The sequence below is a fragment of the Colossoma macropomum genome, unplaced genomic scaffold (genome assembly GCF_904425465.1).
Source record: "Colossoma macropomum unplaced genomic scaffold, Colossoma_macropomum, whole genome shotgun sequence".
In the NCBI taxonomy this organism is placed as follows: Eukaryota; Metazoa; Chordata; class Actinopteri; order Characiformes; family Serrasalmidae; genus Colossoma; species Colossoma macropomum.
Genome location: NW_023494801.1, coordinates 1,110,001 through 1,130,796, shown reverse-complemented (window position 1 = coordinate 1,130,796; position 20,796 = coordinate 1,110,001). Strand labels below are relative to the sequence as shown.

Here is a 20,796-nt window from a genome sequence, read left to right as displayed (position 1 = left end):
CTGAAAAACGCTGAGCAAAACGCCAGTGGACCACCAGCTTTGCCATCAGCAGGCCGACAGCGGCCCACTATCCTGTTACTATCAGGGATAGCATTTGATTATCAACCTCGACTGAGTAGTTTGGGATTTCTTAACTCGAGATAAGATGCTAATGTAAGATATGATTTACGTCTGTAACATGAATTTGTGAAACATTTCTTTTTGAGCTCGTCAGGTCTAAACTTGATCAAAAATGGCGATACGGCAAAAATATCGCGATACACCCTACATATCACAATATTGAGACACTAGCAGTGCCACATCAGTGCACTAATTATGCATGTTTTTAATTAAGCATGCAGCTGTTCAGTGTTCTTTGTTTATGAATTTGTTACAATAACAATAAAATATCATCATATTGCCGAAATGTACAGCCGCAGATTATACGTTCTGGATGCTTCATTCAGTTTCACAACAGAAATGACATAGAAACGCCCTCCAGCGACAAGAACAGGCGCCAGTGGGCGTGTAGCCGTACTTGTCAATCATCTGATTGCACTGCACTGTTGACGAGTATGAGTCACTAACATTGATCAGCCTTAGCAGCTTTCCACAAGTCCTCTCCCTGACCTGTGGGCAGTCAAAATTCAGAAAAACAGACTCAAACAGAGTAAACAGAATAAACAAACAGCCAGATTGTGATTATATTAGCCGCTATGCTTCACCGGAGAAGCTCTGATAGCTGCTTTCAGAGAGTGATGTGGCCCACAGCCCTGCGGTCATCATAACATCCTGTCTGTTTACAGTGTCTGTGTTGCTGAAAGAGGCCGAAAGTGCAGCAGTTCATTGACCTTCTGATCCAGATGGTAGCCGTGTCGGCCCACGCGCCGCCCGTGGGCTTGTGTTTGTGTCTGACCTCTGCGCTCTCAGGTTTACAGTCTGGCAGGGATTTGCGGCCCGAGTTGAAAAGCTCGGTCCAGCTGCGGTGATACACATCGAGCGGCGGTGCCGGCGCCGTGACGCGCGGGAAGCCAAACTATTTACGGCTCTGCTAATTGTCAGCTAACGTCGTTTCCATTAGGGCCCAGAGCTGTCGGCTTTACAGGCCTCTCCGGGCCGCTGTTCACACTGCGGAGATCCTCCGGCTGCGTCTGGAGCGCAGATGGTATTGATTTAGCGGGACTTTCGGATGCAGCTGAGGAAGATTTAAATGTTGAAATGTACCTTCTCAGTGACTCAGCAATGACTGATTCTACTGATTTCTTCTTTAAGAAAGGAGACGTCCACCAATTTTCCAAAATTGTCCACCAGTTGTCTGCAAAACTAAGTGTGTGAGGTGTAAACAGAGTGATTCAGAGTGGTTTGGTGTGAAATGGTTCAGATGTCTTTACAGTGGTGGTGATAGGAACCAGGGGTCGCCATGACTGTAACACAAATATAGACATTTTATTTACTATCCAGAACCACCAGTGAACCTACACGAGTCTTCTGAGTTTATATGGAATGTTGATGATGGAAAATAGTGGAAAATCAGTTTGGGGACTATTTTTCGTCTGCATGTGTCCCTCCACCATGAATAAGCAGACTGTAAAGTATGTTTTAGGCCAAAACCTGTTAATTTAAGTCCAGTTTTATTGTTTGGAATTCCTCTCTTTTGATCATTATTTTATTCCATTACATTGATATAATGTATTATTGTATATAATTATCTATTATATATAAAAAGTAGTTGTCTGTTTGTAGTAATTTATTATTTCTCAATATGTCGAGTTATCTTCTTTAAGATTTTATAACACATTTGCAAATATGAGGCATTCTGGATATTAATTTCTTCAAATTGATTTTAAAACATCACTACTGATTTAAAACAACTGAACAGTTTTATAATCATCTCATCTTCAAAATGTTGAAAGTCATGATGAAAACAAGGTTCTAAATGGTACTATATGAGCTGAAATTGCAGAAATCTGACAGATTGTCTCTGCAGATGTTGTTATTATTGACATAAATCTGTCAAAAGTTGATTTTCTAGGATGAATGTTATCCTACGAGTTTATCCGTGAAGAGAAACTAGAACATAATCCGCTGAGAATAGAGCGTATTCCTGTGCTCCTCTCGTCACATGCAATGCTAACGCGCCTGCTTAATTATTGAAAAGGCAGGAGAAGGAGTGTTATGTTATTGACTGGTTTCAGGTTCCTCTCTCTCTCTCTCTCTCTCTCTCTCTCTCTCTCTCTTCCTCTCTCCCTCTCTCTCCCCACCCAGCCCTCTATTCATCCATTTTTAAACATTGCGTACGAGTTCCATTGACTGTAGCTGCTGAAAGCGTCTGAGAGAGAACAGGTGGGCCGCTGGTCAGGAGACACGCCCTCCCTCTGGGCCTCGACTACACAGGCTGTTTGATATCGATCCACACAGTGTGGGAACCGGGCTGAAATGTGTGACAGTGTGTTTGTTTTTGTACACTTTTCAGGACAAATGACCTTGTAGTAAAAAATCTAGACGAGCAGGACCGACATACAGCAGCAGCAGAACAACACTCCTCACCCTGTAGAGTGATTTTACAAAAGTTCCATCTTTAATTTTTTAAAACTGAAAGAGTGAATCTGTTTTCTTTTTGGTTCCCAAGGTTGAAATAGGGTTATAAATACATGTAGGTTCTCTTCTCTGTCTGTCTATCTATCTGTCTTTCTATATGCTGCAATTTACTGAGAGAAATGGTCTCTATATGTATTATTACTGCTATTATTATTAATTTGATAAATGATTATTGCCATGATTGTTGACATGTTTTCCTAGTCTGCAGCGCTGCATGTCACTATGATAGAATCCATGATTAAACGCACAAGCTGTCTGAACGAGTGGGCAAGGCTGCAATCATGGAGGAGCTGAACCACTGACTATATATATATATATATATATATATATACACGCACAGATTTATTGACATATGGTGTATATGATATATACACTTATTGACTGTATAAATGATACATATTTATATATACTACTTGACTTTATATATGATATGTGTGTTATATACACTCATTGGTTGGTACATCTTTTTAAATGGAAAAAAAATATTAGGGTCAAATACAAGCCAGTAAAGCACATGTGATTAAATCATGATGTGCTACACAAAATAATGAGATTAATCAAAATTAATTATATTAATCGGTCCTGTTTAATATAGACAGTTACATATATAATCATATATGATACATAATGCCCTGATTTTCTGATAGGATGTAAAAGGTGTGTGTGGTCTGCTGGAGGAGGAACGAGAGGAGCAGATAAAGTGTAGCTGATAAACAAGTGGCTGACCCTCTTCCTCCAGGTGATGAATGATGTCAGAGCCACAGTGAGAGAGAGAGAGAGAGAGAGAGAGAGGAAAAAGAAACAAAAGCTGAGAGCTAGTAAGAAAAGAGAAAAGTTTACAAAAGAAAGAGAGAAGAGAGACGGAAAGAGTGAAAGACTGTATGTGATGTGTGTGAGATCATATATACAAGTTGAGAGTGAAAGTGAAGAGAAAGAAGGAGAAATGAGAAAAAAGAGAAGTAAAAGAGGCAAAGAAAGAAAGAAAACAAAACAGACAGAAAGGGAGGGCGTGTGTGAGAGATGAAAGAAAAGAGAGAATGAGACACAAAAGAAAGAGGCAGGAAAGGGGAAGAAAAGAGAGAAGAGGAGAAAGAAGAGTGAGAAAAGAGACCAAAAAAGATAGAGGAAAGAAAGAGAGGAGAGCGAGAAAGGGAGAGTGAGAGAGAGACAAAGAGAGAGACAGTCAGAGTGAGAGAGAGAGAGACAGGCAGAGAGAGAGGCCGGTCCAGGCAGGGTGCTCAGCAGTGCAGAGCTGTGCTCCCAGTGCACTTTGGGAAATGACAGATTTTTGCGGGCGATCGATCGATAGTCTCTCTCTCCGGCAGCCTAACTCGCCTCCTGCGGTTTCCCAGGCTATTAATCCAGGTCCCTGTAATTTCCTCCTGCTGGGCCCCGCGCGTCGGCCGCCGGGGGATGGGGAGTAGACTGGGAGTGGGCGGAGGGCAGCGGGTCCAAACGGCCAGCCGTTATGTAGTGCAGATCTGTCCTGCAGCATTTTCTGAAAAACTGATCTGGAATCAGATTTGTCCTGTTTATGGTGACAGCAGCTACTAAAACAGCTGCATCAGCTCTCTGGTAGGCTGCAGACCAGCAACGGGGTCTCAGAGAGAGAGAAGGAGAGAGAGAGACATAGATACAGAGAAAGACAGAGAGAGAGGAGAGAAAGAGAGAGACTCAAGTCACATGTTGACTCGACTCAGACTCAAGAAATAAGTCGTTCGGTCTGAGAAAGAAAGACGAACTGATTAAACTAACAGCACCTTGATTAGAACTGAAAGTTTGTTTTTATTTCGAAATTGCAATTTTAAAAAGGTGCAATTTTCACATCACAAGAGTTGCTGTTTTTTTATTGTAGCTTACATTATCAACAGCACTGTCTTAACAAATTTTAATTGGGGAAATAGAACCCAATAACATGGAGCTCATAAACTGCCTTTAGACCAATAAGAAGAAACCAAATGTGACATCAGAACCACAACTAACTGGCAGCCCAGCGCACTATATTCAGCATTCCAGCCCGAAGAGCTGGATTTGCTGGTTTTCTTAGCCAAAAAAACAGCCTCAAGCATATTTTATAGAAAATAGTCTCAGTTTAAATCGCAGTCACAGTAGAAAAATCGCAATATGAGAATTTTTTCAAATATATATATATATATATATATATATATATATATATATATATATATTAATATTATTATTTATTTATACACACAGTGATATAATAGGGTACAAAATAATGTGCTGCAGTACAGTATGATACATTGTACTATATATCCATAATTATTGCATAGTTACATTGATATGTAATAATATGATACACTTCAATACGATACAGTACGATACGCTGTGATTGTCACATCACTGACCCCTACGTTTGACTTGTTTTTATATCTGGTCAGTTCAAGTCATAATAAAGTACCTTTTGCTTATAAACAGTAATGAGTTATGGGATTAGAAGTTTAGAGTCGGCACTTTTCACACAGCTTTTAGTAATTCATATAAAATGACAGCCTGCTTTCATCTCCAACAGTAGCTTATTTGTAGGGGTTAACCTTCTGGGGTCTCGATGTCTCCATATCTGTGTCTGTATCTTTGTGATGATCCAGCTCAGAAATCCAGTTCAGACACTTCCTGAATCTGTAGAGTCGCCCTTTCCATTCCATCTTATCATGAGATCATACGAGACTCACATCCGGAGTTATGAGCCTATGAAGAGGGGCTGAGATACACGTCATCTGCCTCTCACCGTGTGGAACTGGTGGACTGGTGTGTCCGTCTACATTCTGTGTGAAACTGACCAATGGACACTCAGGAAATCACTAAAGACTGACCATCACGCCGGAAACCCTTCATTCTTCATTCAGTCCACATCGGAGACTCATGTGAAACGGTGTACAGAGAGTTTACAGCTGCTGAAGCTGCTGCAGCAGGTTTGGAAAGTAGTGATGAAGATAACGGAGCATTTAGATATGAAACATATGAGGATCATGATATATGAAGAGCCTTTAGAGGAGAGTTTAAGAAGAGATGAACAGATCCAGGACAAGTCCTCAGACCCCAGTGGGTTAAAAAAAGTCTTGTAGCAAGTGCAGCAAGCGGAAGTCGCCGGCCGCTACTCTTGCTTACTTGACGACATTTGCCTCCACAGGCCTGCACCGCGGCGGCGGTGTACTTTCTGCAGGCGCGCACAGCTTCACCCAGAGCTCAGAACTTCCTGCCTGTCTCTCAGTTTCACTCGCGCACTTATGAAAAATGTAGAAGCGAGATCTCGTAAGGGATCCGCAGAAGCTTTGCGGTCGTCTCGGGAAGAAGTTTGATTTGAAATTCAGCACGAGACGCCGGCAGTAATGCAGCGGTGCTCTGCTTTCTGTAATGAAATGACTCAGCACCCACACAGCCCTGCTGCGCACGCCTGGGTACGTCTGCTGCCCGTCGGCCTGGACTCTGCCTCTGCTTGAAAGGGCCGGAGAGGTCTGCAGGCTTCGCCTCATTGAGCAGGATAGTGCTGGTTTGGAACTAAGTAATTAGGCTGTTCCTCAAAGCGGTCGAGCCTTATAAACTGCAGCACTGACATTCTCCTGGTGTCGGCCCTCGGGGCTGGACGATACGATGAAACGTTATCATTATCACAATAAATAATGTCTCAACACTCTTTTCTGAGTATGTAATCATTATGATCTGCACTTCTCTGATTATAGAGAGCCAACAAGCAGCATCTGAGGGTCAGATCGGATGCCAGTCCATTATGCAATTATCTGATTTCATCAGTCAAGGGCTGCAACTAGTAAATGTTTTGATTATTGAATGTTCTATCAAATATGATCTTGGATATTTTCATATTCTGTAAGTATAAGAAAAGAGCAAGATGTGTTTCATTTTAAAGACTGAATGAAAATATATTTTTAAAATTCTTCCTCTTATTATTATTATAGAAATGATTAGTTATTATTTTATTGATTGTTTCTTATTGTTATTGTTGATTATTTGCTTTTGTGCAATTGTATATGTTTTATTGACTGGTTTATATCTATGTTTTTTCAAAAATATTATTGAAATGCTACAAAGTAATGAAAAAACAACACTGATAATTGTATTTATAGCATTTTTGAATTTTCTAATAATGAAATTTATGGACTGTTATTGAATTGCAGCTCTAGTATTTATAGTGAGTTTGTTCCCCTTTGCTGCTGTAACAGCCTCTACTCTTCTGGGAAGGCTTTACACTATATGTTGAACATTGCTCTGAGGATTTGATTGATCATTAGTGAGGTCAGGTACTGATGGTGAATGGTCCATTCTGGGTCACTCCAACTCATCCCAAAGGTATTGGATGGAGCTCCATCTGTCCAGAGCACGCAGTTCTGCTCCACAGCCCAGTGCTGGGGGGTTTTATACCCCTCTAACCCACGCTTGGCATTTGGAATAGTGACCTTAGGATCATGTGACCTTAGGCTTCTTTAGAGCGTCCCATTCTGTTGGTCAGTGCTTTTCTATGATGGAAAAGGTAGTGACACCTGAGAGAAGTATATTTGTTCGTCTGGTCAGTAAGTGTTTATGTGCTCAAAAAACCACTAATACAAATAATATTAATGGAATAAATAGTGGATTTATGTGTGTTAAGGAGTTAATATGTATTTCCAAACCTCTCCCTGAGAAAGCCCAGTGTTAATTGTATTTGTAAGCCAGTACCTGGTTTGGCTAATCAACATGAAACGAAAATCATGTGATGGCTGGAGGCGCCCAGGAGAAATCTGGAGCTGCACATGTTCTTATATCAGCTCCTTTTCTAAAAACAAGAAATTCTTGTTACTTTTCTCTGTATTTATGTTTGTTTGTAAGTGAAATCACACTTAACGCTGAGATAAATGGTTCACCAACCTCACAAACACCATGATGTATACTATGAAAGTGTCTTCAATTGTTGTGATGTCATATCGCCCATCCTCACCATCCCCCCTCTTCTGTTTTTGTTCCCCAGGATGTCTACTACTCCCACCGGCCCAAGGAGAAAGTCCGCGTGGACAGCAACAACGAGAACTCGGTGCCAAAGGACTTTGAGAACATAGACAACAGCAATTTCGGCAAACCCACCAAACACAAGCAGGAGCTGCTAGAAAAGGCCCACGCCCAGCGAGGCCTGGCCAAAAGCTCCAACGAGGTGGTCCGGTATGGTCCTGGCGAGAGTGGCCCCAACGGTACGCGGACAGCGCTCCGACCGGGCTCCTCCCACTCCACCCCGCACCCCCAGCGGGCCCAGCCGCACCGCCACCACGTCCAGCATTCCAGACGGCCAGCCGCCCCCACCCCCGACATCAAGTACGACCAGCCGCCCAAATGCGAGATCACAGGCAAGGAGGCCATCTCGGCCCTCTCCCGCGCCAAGACCAAGGAGTGCCGGCAGCAGATAGCCGAGGTTTACTGCCGCCACAAAGAGAAGCAGCTGATGCCCGAAAAGGTCACTCGCTACTGCCCCCTAGAAGGTGAGTATCCTCTGTCTATGCATAGACCACTTGACCCTTTACTCATAACTCCTCTTCTAAGGACTGTTGTAACTTAGCAACCGTAACTAGGCAGGGCACCAGCTCTACAGTATGGGTGTGTATTATAAATTACAGCTGCATCAAATAATCAATGTTTTCGGTAAAATCAATAATAACACATCTCATCACATACACACTTAAAATGATGGCTCTTCAAGGGTTCTTTAGTAAAGAAAATGGTTCTATATAGAACCATGAACACTCAAAGAACCCTTTGCATGATTAAATGGTTCTTTTCATCATGAAAGTGTACTTCAGAATGTGCTGTAGATGGTTCTGGATAGAACCTTTTTGAAAAAGGGCTTCCTATAGAACTAAAAAGAGTTCTTCTATTGTTATGATGTCAAGCTTGTTATAATAGAAGAACCCATTTGGGTGCTCTATAGAACCACTTTCAAAAAGGTGCTGTATCTCTTGGACCCCTGACTTACATCTTCAGTTTGAACATTGAAGATAGAATCTCCGATAATCTGTAGCGTCTGTATAGCTGTGAGAGCACATGGAGGGGCTGGAATCTGTTGTCTAAATTGGCTCACAATGATTCTTACTGTGTCCTACACCACAAAACGTTTTGGGGACGAAAAGATTTGGGTGACTATTGACTTCTGCTGTTTGTTAGCTACCTTAGCTTCGGAGCTCCAGCACTGAAACTAAAGAAGGAAAACTAGGACGCCAAACTTATCTTGGCTGACCAACTATATTAAGGATGAGCGGATATTTGTGTACGTTTGATTTTTTGCAGAACCGTTCCTTTAAGTCCAGTTCAATGCCAGTGACCAACACACAGAAGAGCCAGCGGTGGTGTCTGTCTGCAGTAAAGTAAATAAACGAAGACGCCTCCTCCGTCGGGATAATGACTGATTACAGGCATCAGCTATTTTTGTCAAGCAGGAAAATGTTATCAGAGCTCGGTCTGAGTTTAAGATAAATAATACTAAAGATAATGGTGGTTTTCCTGGATTAATTGCGGTGCTGTCAGCGGAGGTTTATGGAGGGGCTTCATTAAGACTTACAAGGCTGGCAACAGACAGACACGCCGCTTGTAATTACAATCAGAGACAGGCTGGAAATGAGATTCTGGATTTCCGCGCGAGGTTAGACGCTTGTAATTGCTGCGCTGTGTGCCTTCTTTCTTTCTTTCTTTCTTTCTTTCTTTCTTTTTTCGCCTCCTCACTTTCTCTTCAGAAAGCATATTCATGCAATTACGCAGCGCTTAGTGTTCTGCGCACTAATCAGGGTGGCGGATGCGTTTAAACAGAGCAGTGATGGATCAGCGTAGGGCTCCAGAACTTTCCGGAAGCCTTGGTAGCTTCTGACGGATTTGACGAGGCCATCGCCTCAGAGACATGATGGTTGGAGGAGGGGGCGGGGCAAGAAGATGCTAATTTCAGCTCATTTTGCTGAGTTCAGCTCACCAGCCACATGTACAGTGCATGTATTTATATATATATACATATATATGTGTGCTTCATGTAATTACTGTATGAGGCAATCGGTGGATGCTTTGAAGGCAGTGGTTTCCCACCACAGTGCCTCGGCCTACATGGAAGTTACACGTTTGTGGAAGGGCACCAAAAAAAGACAGATGCTTCTTGGGTGGATCAAAAATGTCCACCAGGCCATTCATTGGAGGAGACTGGCAGAATTAGCCTGAAATACTTTCTCTGCTGCACTGAAATGAAAATCTTGGGCTGAAACTGAAACCGAAAACCCCAAAAAGGCTGAAAATGAATGAAAACTGTTCATCCAAAATAAACGTACACTCTTAAAAAAGAAGGTTCTTCGAGGGTTCTTTAGTGAAGACAGTGGTTCTGTATAGCTTTGCTTTGCATGCTTAACCCCCGTGTGGTGTTCAGGTCTGTGGGACCCATTTTCAACGTTTACCAAAATAAAAAATGATGTGATTTATTATTATTTCACCCTCAGATTCTTGGTCTTTGATCATTTTCTGTGAAGAACATATAAAATAACCCATTTTCAGTGTCTTCACTCTGTTCACCCCCCACACGTTTATATTACACATGTGGTGTTGGCTGAACCCGCGGGGGGTAAAAGTGTGGAGGTGCTGTGTCCTTCACTCTGTTCTGCTCCTACATGGCCTGCTGTTAGTGTGTGTGTGTGTGTGTGTGTGTGTGTGTGTGTATATGCGTGTGAGGGTGGACATCATGGACAGGCTGCTGACTGGCTACAGGACTTTCTGCTTCTGCTGTTTCTGCGCATGGACTTTCTAGCAGTATCTGAGCTCAGGACTGGCTTCCTCTGTAACCTGTTTGTGACTAGCTAAGATTCTTTCTTTAGATCATAATAATGTGTCTCCTCATCTACTTACAAACACCGATTAGATATGGATATGAAGTTTAGAATCTGCACTTTGAACAGGATTCAGTGAGAAATAATATAAAATTACGACATGCTTTTGGTTTGTGTTATCAGAGGTTACCAGACTGCCTGGCCAGTGTGAGCTCTGCCTGTGAGATCTATAGATCAGACAGACTACGCAAACAGGTTGGACTGCATTAGGTGGTCTTTGTTCTTTGCGGGCGGAGGACGACACTAACCGAGCGGTAATGAGAGGGCCGCTGCAGACCGAGCGGGCGTTGGCGCAGTTTGAAGTGGGGCAGGTCCGTCCTCGTCTTAAACACAGAGGGTTAAAACCTCTAGGACTTGATTAGAGGAGCCACCAGACCTTTTCAGCCCTTGAGCGCAGTTTTAGCCCTCCATACGGTCAGCCTGTAGCCCCCTGAAGCTGCCGGCTGTGGCCCGGGGCAGGGCAGTGGAGGCCGGGACAGTAAGGACACGCTTCAGGCTCAGATTATAGTCATTACTCCTCCACGGGCCATCTCATCAGCCTACATCCACCGCATGGCCTCGCGCCAGAGCGTAACTCTATACCAGGCCCTTAAATTTAACCCGCTCGCCCTGGAACCCGACGTGGCCATCTTTAGAAGCACCAGATCATCACTGATTTAACATCTGTTAACTGGACTTAAAAAAACGCTTGAAAGGTTTTCTTTCCTAAATATACGATACGCAGTATGTCACGATATTTCTTTTTTCAGACATCTGATCGGTTGGAACAGAAAAGAGCCAGCAGTGCTACATTTTAAAAACTGCTATCAGAACCTGTAAATATAGTGGTTTTTTATTCTTATTTTGATCTAAATCAAGTTAAACTGCGCTAATTTAGCTTTTTTTGTAATGAAACATGCAGTTGGTCAGTCTCTACAAGCACTGACGATATACACGATATGTTCAGAAAAGCATATTGTATTGTAAAATAATTTATCATGATAACGATATATATTGTCATATTGTCCAGCCCAAAAAGGCCTCAGTCGCCTGTTTGATATATATTGAATATGTAGCTCAGGTTTTAAAAAATAAAAATATTGATATTTTTCAGTAGCGCTTACTGCCGTAGCTCTAGCTGAAATTAATGTTCTGTTAATCTGCTAATGTTATGCTCTTTATGCAGTGCCCTCTAGTGGCCAGTCTGCAGGCAGAACGGAATCAACTCAGTTGTATTAATATGGTCAAATGAAGTACTTTCCCCATAACTCTGTTATCAGATGAAGTTGGACTCTGTTGTCTCTCTCTGTGTGTGGAATGTTGTGACTCTGTATTGAGCTGCTAGTGAGCAATGAGGAGTGAAAGCTGAGATAAAACAGGCAACTTCAGCTTCTTAATAGCAAACAATCCTGTACTAGAAAAACACTTTTATATTTGTTGATTTGCTCGATCACCTACAAAAATGGAAATCCAGTTTTCTTCTTACATTCTTACATTATTCTGACATTCCGTAGCTTCTGTGAAAAAGAGTTAATGCACATGCTGTTTTTAAAAGGTGTAAAAGAATAAATAGGGAAAAATGTTGTGATCTTTGCTTAAAATGAACCTTGTTGCCGTGTAACCCAACGAGGCCTTCTTATCATCTCTAGTTTAACAACTTTGTCATTCTCATGAAACAAGCTCAAAATATGTCCATAAATGTTTGTGTCATAAACATAACTCAGTTAAACAATACTCATGTCATATAATAGATGTGATGAAGCTCTGTTTTGGGACAACAGAAAGTTGTTATTCTTTAAAAATATATATTACATTTTTTTCTTATTTTTCAATTTTAAAGTGTTTTTTTTTGCGTTTTTAATCCTAATTCTCATTAGCATTTTTTTTATTAGCTGAATTGTTTGCTTTACTTTTAAACTTTCAGGAAGCGAGCTAAATGAAAAAAGGTTCTGTATAGTACTATATATATATATATATATATTTTACTATATTTTGTAAAATATATATGTTGTATATATGAGAACAGTGAAGAGGTTATGAAAAGAAAGGTTGAGATTTATTTATATAATTATTTATCTCCAAATCTTACTGTGTTGAGGTCACTTAAACTAGAAAAGTTTACTGAAAAATCGAGTTAAAATCAAATCACCCAAGTTTAATTTTAGTCACTGAACCAGGCATCACTGTTTGTACATCTGAAAAGATTATTTTTTTAATTCTATTTTTTTATGTTCCATTCTTCATTAAATGTTCACACAGTATAAAGTTCAGTTGTCATTTTTAAACCGTGTGGTTTTCTGTGGTCAGTGATGCTGTTGCCATGTGCTGAGAGGGTAGACGTGCTGTCAGCAGCCCGTGTGTGCGTATGTTTACCGGACAGGGCATTTTTAGAGCGCTGCGCTGCCCCTCGGCCCGGCCCTTGTGGTCCGCTATAGGCTATTTGTGTCGGTATGACTGGAGGATAAGTGATGGTGTCTGATGACCGGCCGCCACTGAGATGGATCCAGTGAAACTCTTCAGGTCCAGTAGGTGATGCTGCGCTCTGGTTATGTGGCCGCGGGTGCCAAGACAGTAATAGCGCGTCTAATGTTTCTCTAAGCTGTGAGATTTGCTGTTCTGTTCACTGTACTGTGCTCCAGTTCGTCTCCCTCTGTGTCCCGCAGCAGGCAGAGGAGGGCACGGCCGGCCCTGCGGTCACCCCTGCTGGTGCGCGTCTCTGATGGGGTCAGTGGAGCCTCTCTAATGCGTCTTTGTGCCGAAAGGTCCGGAAGGTTCAGCGTTAGCCTGGCTGATCTTACGAGCCAGAGTCTGTTAATGGTGCTTCATCCACCCTCGCCTGTACATCTGTACATAGGCACTGCGCTTCAGAAGTTTGGGGACACCTTTATTTTGAAATTATCAGGATATACACTGATCAGGCATAACATTATGACCCATTGTCCATTTTATCAGCTCCACTTACTATATAGGTGCACTTTGTAGTTCTACAGTTACAGACTGTAGTCCATCTGTTTCTCTGCATACTTTGTGAGCCCCCTTTTACCCTGTTCTTCAGTGGTCAGGACCCCCATGGACCCTCACAGAGCAGGTACTATTTGGGTGATGGGTCATTCTCAGCACTGCACTAACACTGACTGGTGGTGGTGTGTTAGTGTGTGTTGTGCTGGTACGAGTGGATCAGACACAGCAGTGCCTCTCACTGTCCACTCTATTAGACGCTCCTACCTTGTCAGTCCACCTTGTAGATGTAAAGTCAGAGACTGCTGCTGCACAGTTTGTGTTGGTCATCCTCTAGTCCTTCATCAGTGGTCACAGGACGCTGCCCACAGGATGCTGTTGGCTGGATATTTTCGGTTGGTGGACTATTCTCAGTCCAGCAGTGACCTGCTCTGTGAGGGTCCATAGGGGTCCTGACCACTAAAGAACAGGGTAAAAGGGGGCTAACAAAGTATCAGAGAAACAGATGGACTACAGTCTGTAACTGTAGAACTACAAAGTGCACCTATAGAGTAAGTGGAGCTGATAAAATGGACAATGAGCGCAGAAACAAGGAGGTGGTCATAATGTTATGCCTGATCGGTGTAGGTTTCAATATATATCAGCGTGTATAGGGATCATACTGAACTGGTTCAAAGTTAGTGCGTGGGCTAAAACACCCACACTAAAATCACCGTTCTTTTTATTCTGAAGAACTTGCAAACTTTAGAAACTTTTTTTGCTTATTTTGTTCCTGAAGTCCTGAATCCTTGGTATGAAGAGTAATGATTTAACAGTTTTCTTCTCCAAACTATAGTTAAAAGCACACATTGAAACTCTTTGACCTGAATTAGCTATAATGATCATTTCCAGTTCCTGCGCCAGTGAAGAAAAGTAAATATTTGTCTGTGTGTTTTATGGATTTTGTGAGCCTATTTATTTGCTAAACAGACTCTTGCTGGCAGTGGGAGTTTCCCTGGACCTCAGTAACAGTATACCGCTGTATGCGTGTGCAGGGAAGGCGAGTATGAACGTGCACTGGGAGGAGGACTCCATGGAGACGGTGCCGGCGGTGCCTGTGCGGATCGCCTTCATGCTGGTGGTCCACGGCCGAGCGGCCCGCCAGGTGCAGCGCCTCTTCAAGGCCATTTACCACACGTCTCACTTCTACTACATCCATGTGGATCAGGTACGCGTACTTCAGCTCTTTATTTTCACCAAAAACAAACGTGCACAAAGATTGCACAGTGCATTAGCTCTCCAATTACTAATGTATCTAGTTATTACATAAGAAGTGACTAGCAGTGTGGGAAACGATGGGAAATGCTAAAGTAATTACTGTAATACCTATCGTAATTACTTTTTCTGTAATTTAGTAATATAACGCATTGGGGTTAATCAGAATGATGCTACTCAAATGTCTCTAAGAGAGCAATATTAATTGTCCGTGAGCCATTTAATCATTAATTTCTTCTATTTAGATTATCTGTCAGAGCTAGTATGTAATTTGTGAGTGCATGTGTTAAAGGGGAATTCCACCGATTTTTCAAAATTTCTCCAGAATTCAGAATGTGAGATGTAAACAGAGAGATTCAGAGTGGTTTGGTGTGAAATGGTTCAGATGTCTTTACAGTGGTGGTGATAGGAACCAGGGGTCGCCATGACTACAACACAAATATAGACAGTTTATTTACTATCCAAAACCACCAGTGAACCTACACGAGTCTTCTGAGTTTATATGGAATGTTGATGATGGAAAATAGTGGAAAATATGGAAAAATAAAAGTTTTCTTTGGGGTCTGTTTCATAAAAGTGTCTCAGTCATCAGGCAGTGAATTCATAACCATTTCATGTAGGAACTTTCTGTGAGGGAGCTTTTAGAGGTGGACGTCTGGTTCCTATCACCACCACTGTGAACAGTTCTGACCTGGTAAGTTGACACCAAACCACTCTGAATGACGCTGTTCGCGTCTTACCTGTTGAATTGTGCAGAAATTTTGGGAAATTGGTGGAGTTCCCCTTTATAATGTCTGATATTGACAGAGGAAATGAGGGAGAGATTTCCAGTTTGGCTTGTGTTCCTCTCCTGCGGCGCACATCCTCTAACACAGGAGCTACCTGGAGGGAGGAGAGGAGAGGGGGATGAGGGGAGGAGAGAGAGGAGGCTGCTAGATAAACAGCAGGTTTCCGAGCGGCGCTCCTCATTCAATAAGCTGTTTGAAAAGGCTGATGGGGGATTATTACAGAGCAGCACTTCAGTGGCTTAGTTACCATTTTTTCTCCCTCCGCACACACAGCGAGCGACGGAGTGGGAACATGAAAGCCTGTTTATTCAGACATGTAGCGCAGCACAGACGTGGTGCACCCCTCTACACACCCCCTACATCCCCCCCACCCCGCCTTAATTACACAGCCTAGCATACACTTGATGAACTACTTCAGGTTATGGCAGGAATGAGTTGGTGGGGGGGTTTAAACCCGCCGTCTTCTAATCCCTAAAGGATGTGATGAAATGACTGCCTTTCAATCAGTCAATCAGCCGGAGTCTCTGCCTCTCTATCTCTCCAGCTCCTCTCTTCCTGCGCCGCTTTCATGAGCCGTTAAAAACGTGGGAGGAACATGGAGGGAGCGCACGAGCGGATCAAAGCCATCTAAAGAGGAGGAGAGAGGGGCGCAGAGAAAAGAGCAAAAAAAAATGCGCCGACATGTAAAAACCAGCCAGATGTTGTTCTTTAGACCAGGAGTGTCTCATCAGTAATAACATGCATGAGTTAAAGGGCAGTTCCACCAATTTTTTTAAAAATTCTGCATAATTCAGTGCTTGAGAAGCAAACAGAGTCATTCAGAGTGGTTTGGTGTGAAATTGGGGAGCTTTTATCTGTATGGTGATGATGGTGAAATAGTGGTAAATCTGAACAAAAAAAGTTTTCTGTGGGGACTATTTTGCCTCACAGCTCCCTGCATGTATCCCTCCACCATGAACGGCTCTTAAAAATATGTTTTAGTCTAAAATCTTCTCAAAACCATAAAATCATAAAACAGTGTCTCAGTCATCAGGCAGTGAATTCATAACCATTTCATGTAGTAACTTTCTGTGAGGGAGCTTTTAGAGGTGGACGTCTGGTTCCTATCACCACCACTGTGAACAGCTCTGACCTGGTAAGTTGACACCAAACCACTCTGAATGACGCTGTTCGCGTCTTACCTGTTGAATTGTGCAGAAATTTTGGGAAATTGGTGGAGTTCCCCTTTATAATGTCTGATATTGACAGAGGAAATGAGGGAGAGATTTCCAGTTTGGCTTGTGTTCCTCTCCTGCGGCGCACATCCTCTAACACAGGAGCTACCTGGAGGGAGGAGAGGAGAGGGGGATGAGGGGAGGAGAGAGAGGAGGCTGCTAGATAAACAGCAGGTTTCCGAGCGGCGCTCCTCATTCAATAAGCTGTTTGAAAAGGCTGATGGGGGATTATTACAGAGCAGCACTTCAGTGGCTTAGTTACCATTTTTTCTCCCTCCGCACACACAGCGAGCGACGGAGTGGGAACATGAAAGCCTGTTTATTCAGACATGTAGCGCAGCACAGACGTGGTGCACCCCTCTACACACCCCCTACATCCCCCCCACCCCGCCTTAATTACACAGCCTAGCATACACTTGATGAACTACTTCAGGTTATGGCAGGAATGAGTTGGTGGGGGGGTTTAAACCCGCCGTCTTCTAATCCCTAAAGGATGTGATGAAATGACTGCCTTTCAATCAGTCAATCAGCCGGAGTCTCTGCCTCTCTATCTCTCCAGCTCCTCTCTTCCTGCGCCGCTTTCATGAGCCGTTAAAAACGTGGGAGGAACATGGAGGGAGCGCACGAGCGGATCAAAGCCATCTAAAGAGGAGGAGAGAGGGGCGCAGAGAAAAGAGCAAAAAAAAATGCGCCGACATGTAAAAACCAGCCAGATGTTGTTCTTTAGACCAGGAGTGTCTCATCAGTAATAACATGCATGAGTTAAAGGGCAGTTCCACCAATTTTTTTAAAAATTCTGCATAATTCAGTGCTTGAGAAGCAAACAGAGTCATTCAGAGTGGTTTGGTGTGAAATTGGGGAGCTTTTATCTGTATGGTGATGATGGTGAAATAGTGGTAAATCTGAACAAAAAAAGTTTTCTGTGGGGACTATTTTGCCTCACAGCTCCCTGCATGTATCCCTCCACCATGAACGGCTCTTAAAAATATGTTTTAGTCTAAAATCTTCTCAAAACCATAAAATCATAAAACAGTGTCTCAGTCATCAGGCAGTGAATTCATAACCATTTCATGTAGTAACTTTCTGTGAGGGAGCTTTTAGAGGTGGACGTCTGGTTCCTATCACCACCACTGTGAACAGTTCTGACTCGCTAAGTTTATCTAGAACAGGGCGTTTCACACCAAACCACTCTGAACCACTCTAACCCGCTCTGAACCCCTCTGATTAAATATCAACCGTTTATTCATGCTGTTTATTCAAATTTAGAAAATTGGCAAAATTCCTCTGTAAAGGGATAGTTCACCCAAAGTTGAACTTTACACACTTTACCTCTTACCCCAGATGAAACTAAGTATGGGCATTTAAATTAAAGTTAGTATTTTAATTTGTAAGGTGTTATTAGACAATTTTGTAATAATACAGCCCCCACCAAAAGAAACTGTGTGGTTTATGTACTAGAAATGGTCATAATCAATTTTTATGTGACCGTTTATACATTAGAATTAAACAGGCTGTTTTTGTTACTGTGCCTTTAAGACTGGTGTATGTAAACAAGCTCTGTTCTGATTGGCTGCCTCAGAAAGCCATGCAGTAAACACACTTCTGCACATTTTAATGTACAAATACCGTTCATTGGCTGAATTTAACATATTGGGGGAAAAAATCTATCAGAAAATGTGGGCTGTGCAAAAGTTATGGCACATTTTATATATTATGTCTTATTTTTTCCCAACGTGTTAAACTTGGCAAATAAATAAAAATCATGCACTAAAATTTGCAGACAGTGCCTTATTTATGTGAGTTCACTTATTATCACTTAGAAAATCAACAACAGTGAGGAATCTGACTGAAGTGTTCAAACTTCTGATTGAAAATGAAAACCCCTGCTGATCAGTGTGACCTGATTTCTGATCATGTGGTCAGTGTCCTAAAGTAAGCCTCTTTTTGTCTTTCCACAGCGGTCGAATTACCTCCACAGGCAGATGTTGGCGCTGGCCAACCAGTACCCGAACGTGCGGATCACTCCCTGGCGCATGTCCACCATCTGGGGTGGCGCCAGCCTGCTGAGTATGTACCTGCAGAGCATGAGGGACCTGCTGGCCATGACCGAGTGGCCCTGGGACTTCTTCATCAACCTGAGCGCTGCAGACTACCCCATCAGGTGAGCTGGCTGGAGTTAACGCGAGCAGCGGCTGGTGTGCGGTGGTGAAATGGGCTGTGGGTCGCTATGGCGTTGAGCGGATGGCACGGATATTATTATGTGTATTAATAATCTCTTCATTTTGAAGGTCCACTGTAGATGCTTTGTAGATACCTTGAACTAAATCAACTAAATCTAGTAAACTGAATATTAACCTCAACCCCAAACTTAAATCCAATTGTAATCAACAAAGTTTCACCCATTTTTCCAAATTTCTGCATAATTTCATGTGTGATGTAAACAGAGCGGTTCAGAGTGGTTTGGTGTGAAACGCTCCGTTCTAGATAAACTTACAGAGTCAGAACTGTTCACAGTGGTGGTGATAGGAACCAGACGTCCACCTCTAAAAGCTCCCTCACAGAAAGTTCCTACATGAAATGGTTATGAATTCACTGCCTGATGACTGAGACACTGTTTTATGATAGCTTTGAGAGGATTTTGGACTAAAACATATTGTTTAAGAGACATTCATGGTGGAGGGATATATTCAGGGCGCTGTGAGGCAAAATAGTCCCCAAAGAAAACGTATTATTTCAGATTTTTTACTATTTTACCATCATAAACATTTCATATAAAACTCAGAAGATTTAATAATTATTGAAAATGAGTGATATGGAAAAAATATTGAGATTTTTGGTCATAGTGGACAGTCCTGCTAACGACTTTGGGCATCTATTACTCTTCCATACAGGAAGATTTATATATATAATGTACAGGCAGCCTCTGTTACTCACCCAACACAAAAGCCTGCTGCTTTCTCTCGTCTGTTTTTGGGTAATAATGATAAAGCAGGTATTCCTCTATGTGCTCCTGTGCTTTGTGGCCTCTATAACCTAAAAACTGAAACTATGGCCCTACAAAAATTTCAACTTTGGCCTTTTTTTCTATTCTTTTTCCTTCTCTACAGTTAGTTGATCAAATGTAACTCTTACAGACACTCAGATATCAAAATAATCCGGATGCCTGTCCCTACCAGCGGCCCATTCCAGGAGCACAGTTAACGTATTTGGTGTTTTGCTGGTGGTTCCTGTGGAGATTCTGCCTCTTCATCGATCCCCGAGTGGAACAGTCAAACTTACCGCCAACCGCCGTCCTTTAACCGCAGGGCATTGTGGGAGATTAGTTCCGAGCGACGTCTCCTCTTGGTTTGGCAGGGATTCTGGGTAATTGAGTGCAGCTGCGAGTGACGGTGTTTGATCTTGTGTCGGCAGGTGTGACGCTCCATAGAACCGCTGAAGGATTACAGGCTGAAACAGTGTTTTAACTTACAGACACAGATCACAGCAGAGCCCAGGGCTGCGTTCAGCCGACAAAATGCAGCAGAACGTTTATTTAAACGGAAACGGTGCTGCGTTGAATACTCACGCAAGTGTTGCGACTATGGCGGCTGAGAACGCCATTCTTGTCACTGTTTTTAAAGAATCTGAAGTGAAATGGGTTTAAAAATGTGTTTATTACTTCAAAATACATCTGCTGCTGTCTTTAAGAGATAGATAGATACATACATACATACTTTATTGATCCCAAAGGACATATAGCAGCAAGTATGAGTCACGCAACATAGGACAGTAATAATAATAAGAGTGATACAATATAAAAAGATGATAATATATACAAAAAAACATCTACAGGCAAATATATAACTAAAAATATACAAAAAATATGCAATAAGATCCATCCTGAGATAAAGGCAGTGCAGTAATGACTGTACAAGGAGGCTCAGGTAACAGCAGATAATGACAATACTGAATAAATATGTGCAGATATTGGTACTGAAATAAAGTGTCTAAAGTGTCCAGGTGTGGAGTGTCCAGATGTGCCAGATGTGCAGTAAGGTGTGCAGAAAGTGCAATATGTACAGTAAGGTGTCCAAATGTGCAGATAGATGAAATAAACCTATATACCTTATAGAGGACTTTATTAGAATCCACGGCAGGGTTTATATACACGTCGCTGCTGATTGGCTGTCACCTCTG

At 42.4% G+C, this 20,796-nt stretch overlaps 1 protein-coding gene across 1 annotated transcript in view; it reads left to right on the top strand.

Moving 5' to 3' along the window:
* xylt1 (xylosyltransferase I) overlaps positions 1 to 20,796 on the top strand; it is a 106,271-nt gene that overhangs the window by 46,262 nt on the left and 39,213 nt on the right. Inside the window, exons 2-4 of the mRNA XM_036590495.1 lie at positions 7,556 to 8,057; positions 14,399 to 14,571; positions 18,579 to 18,781. Of these exons, the coding sequence (XP_036446388.1) occupies positions 7,556 to 8,057; positions 14,399 to 14,571; positions 18,579 to 18,781 (878 nt within the window). The remainder of the gene's footprint in view (positions 1 to 7,555; positions 8,058 to 14,398; positions 14,572 to 18,578; positions 18,782 to 20,796) is intronic.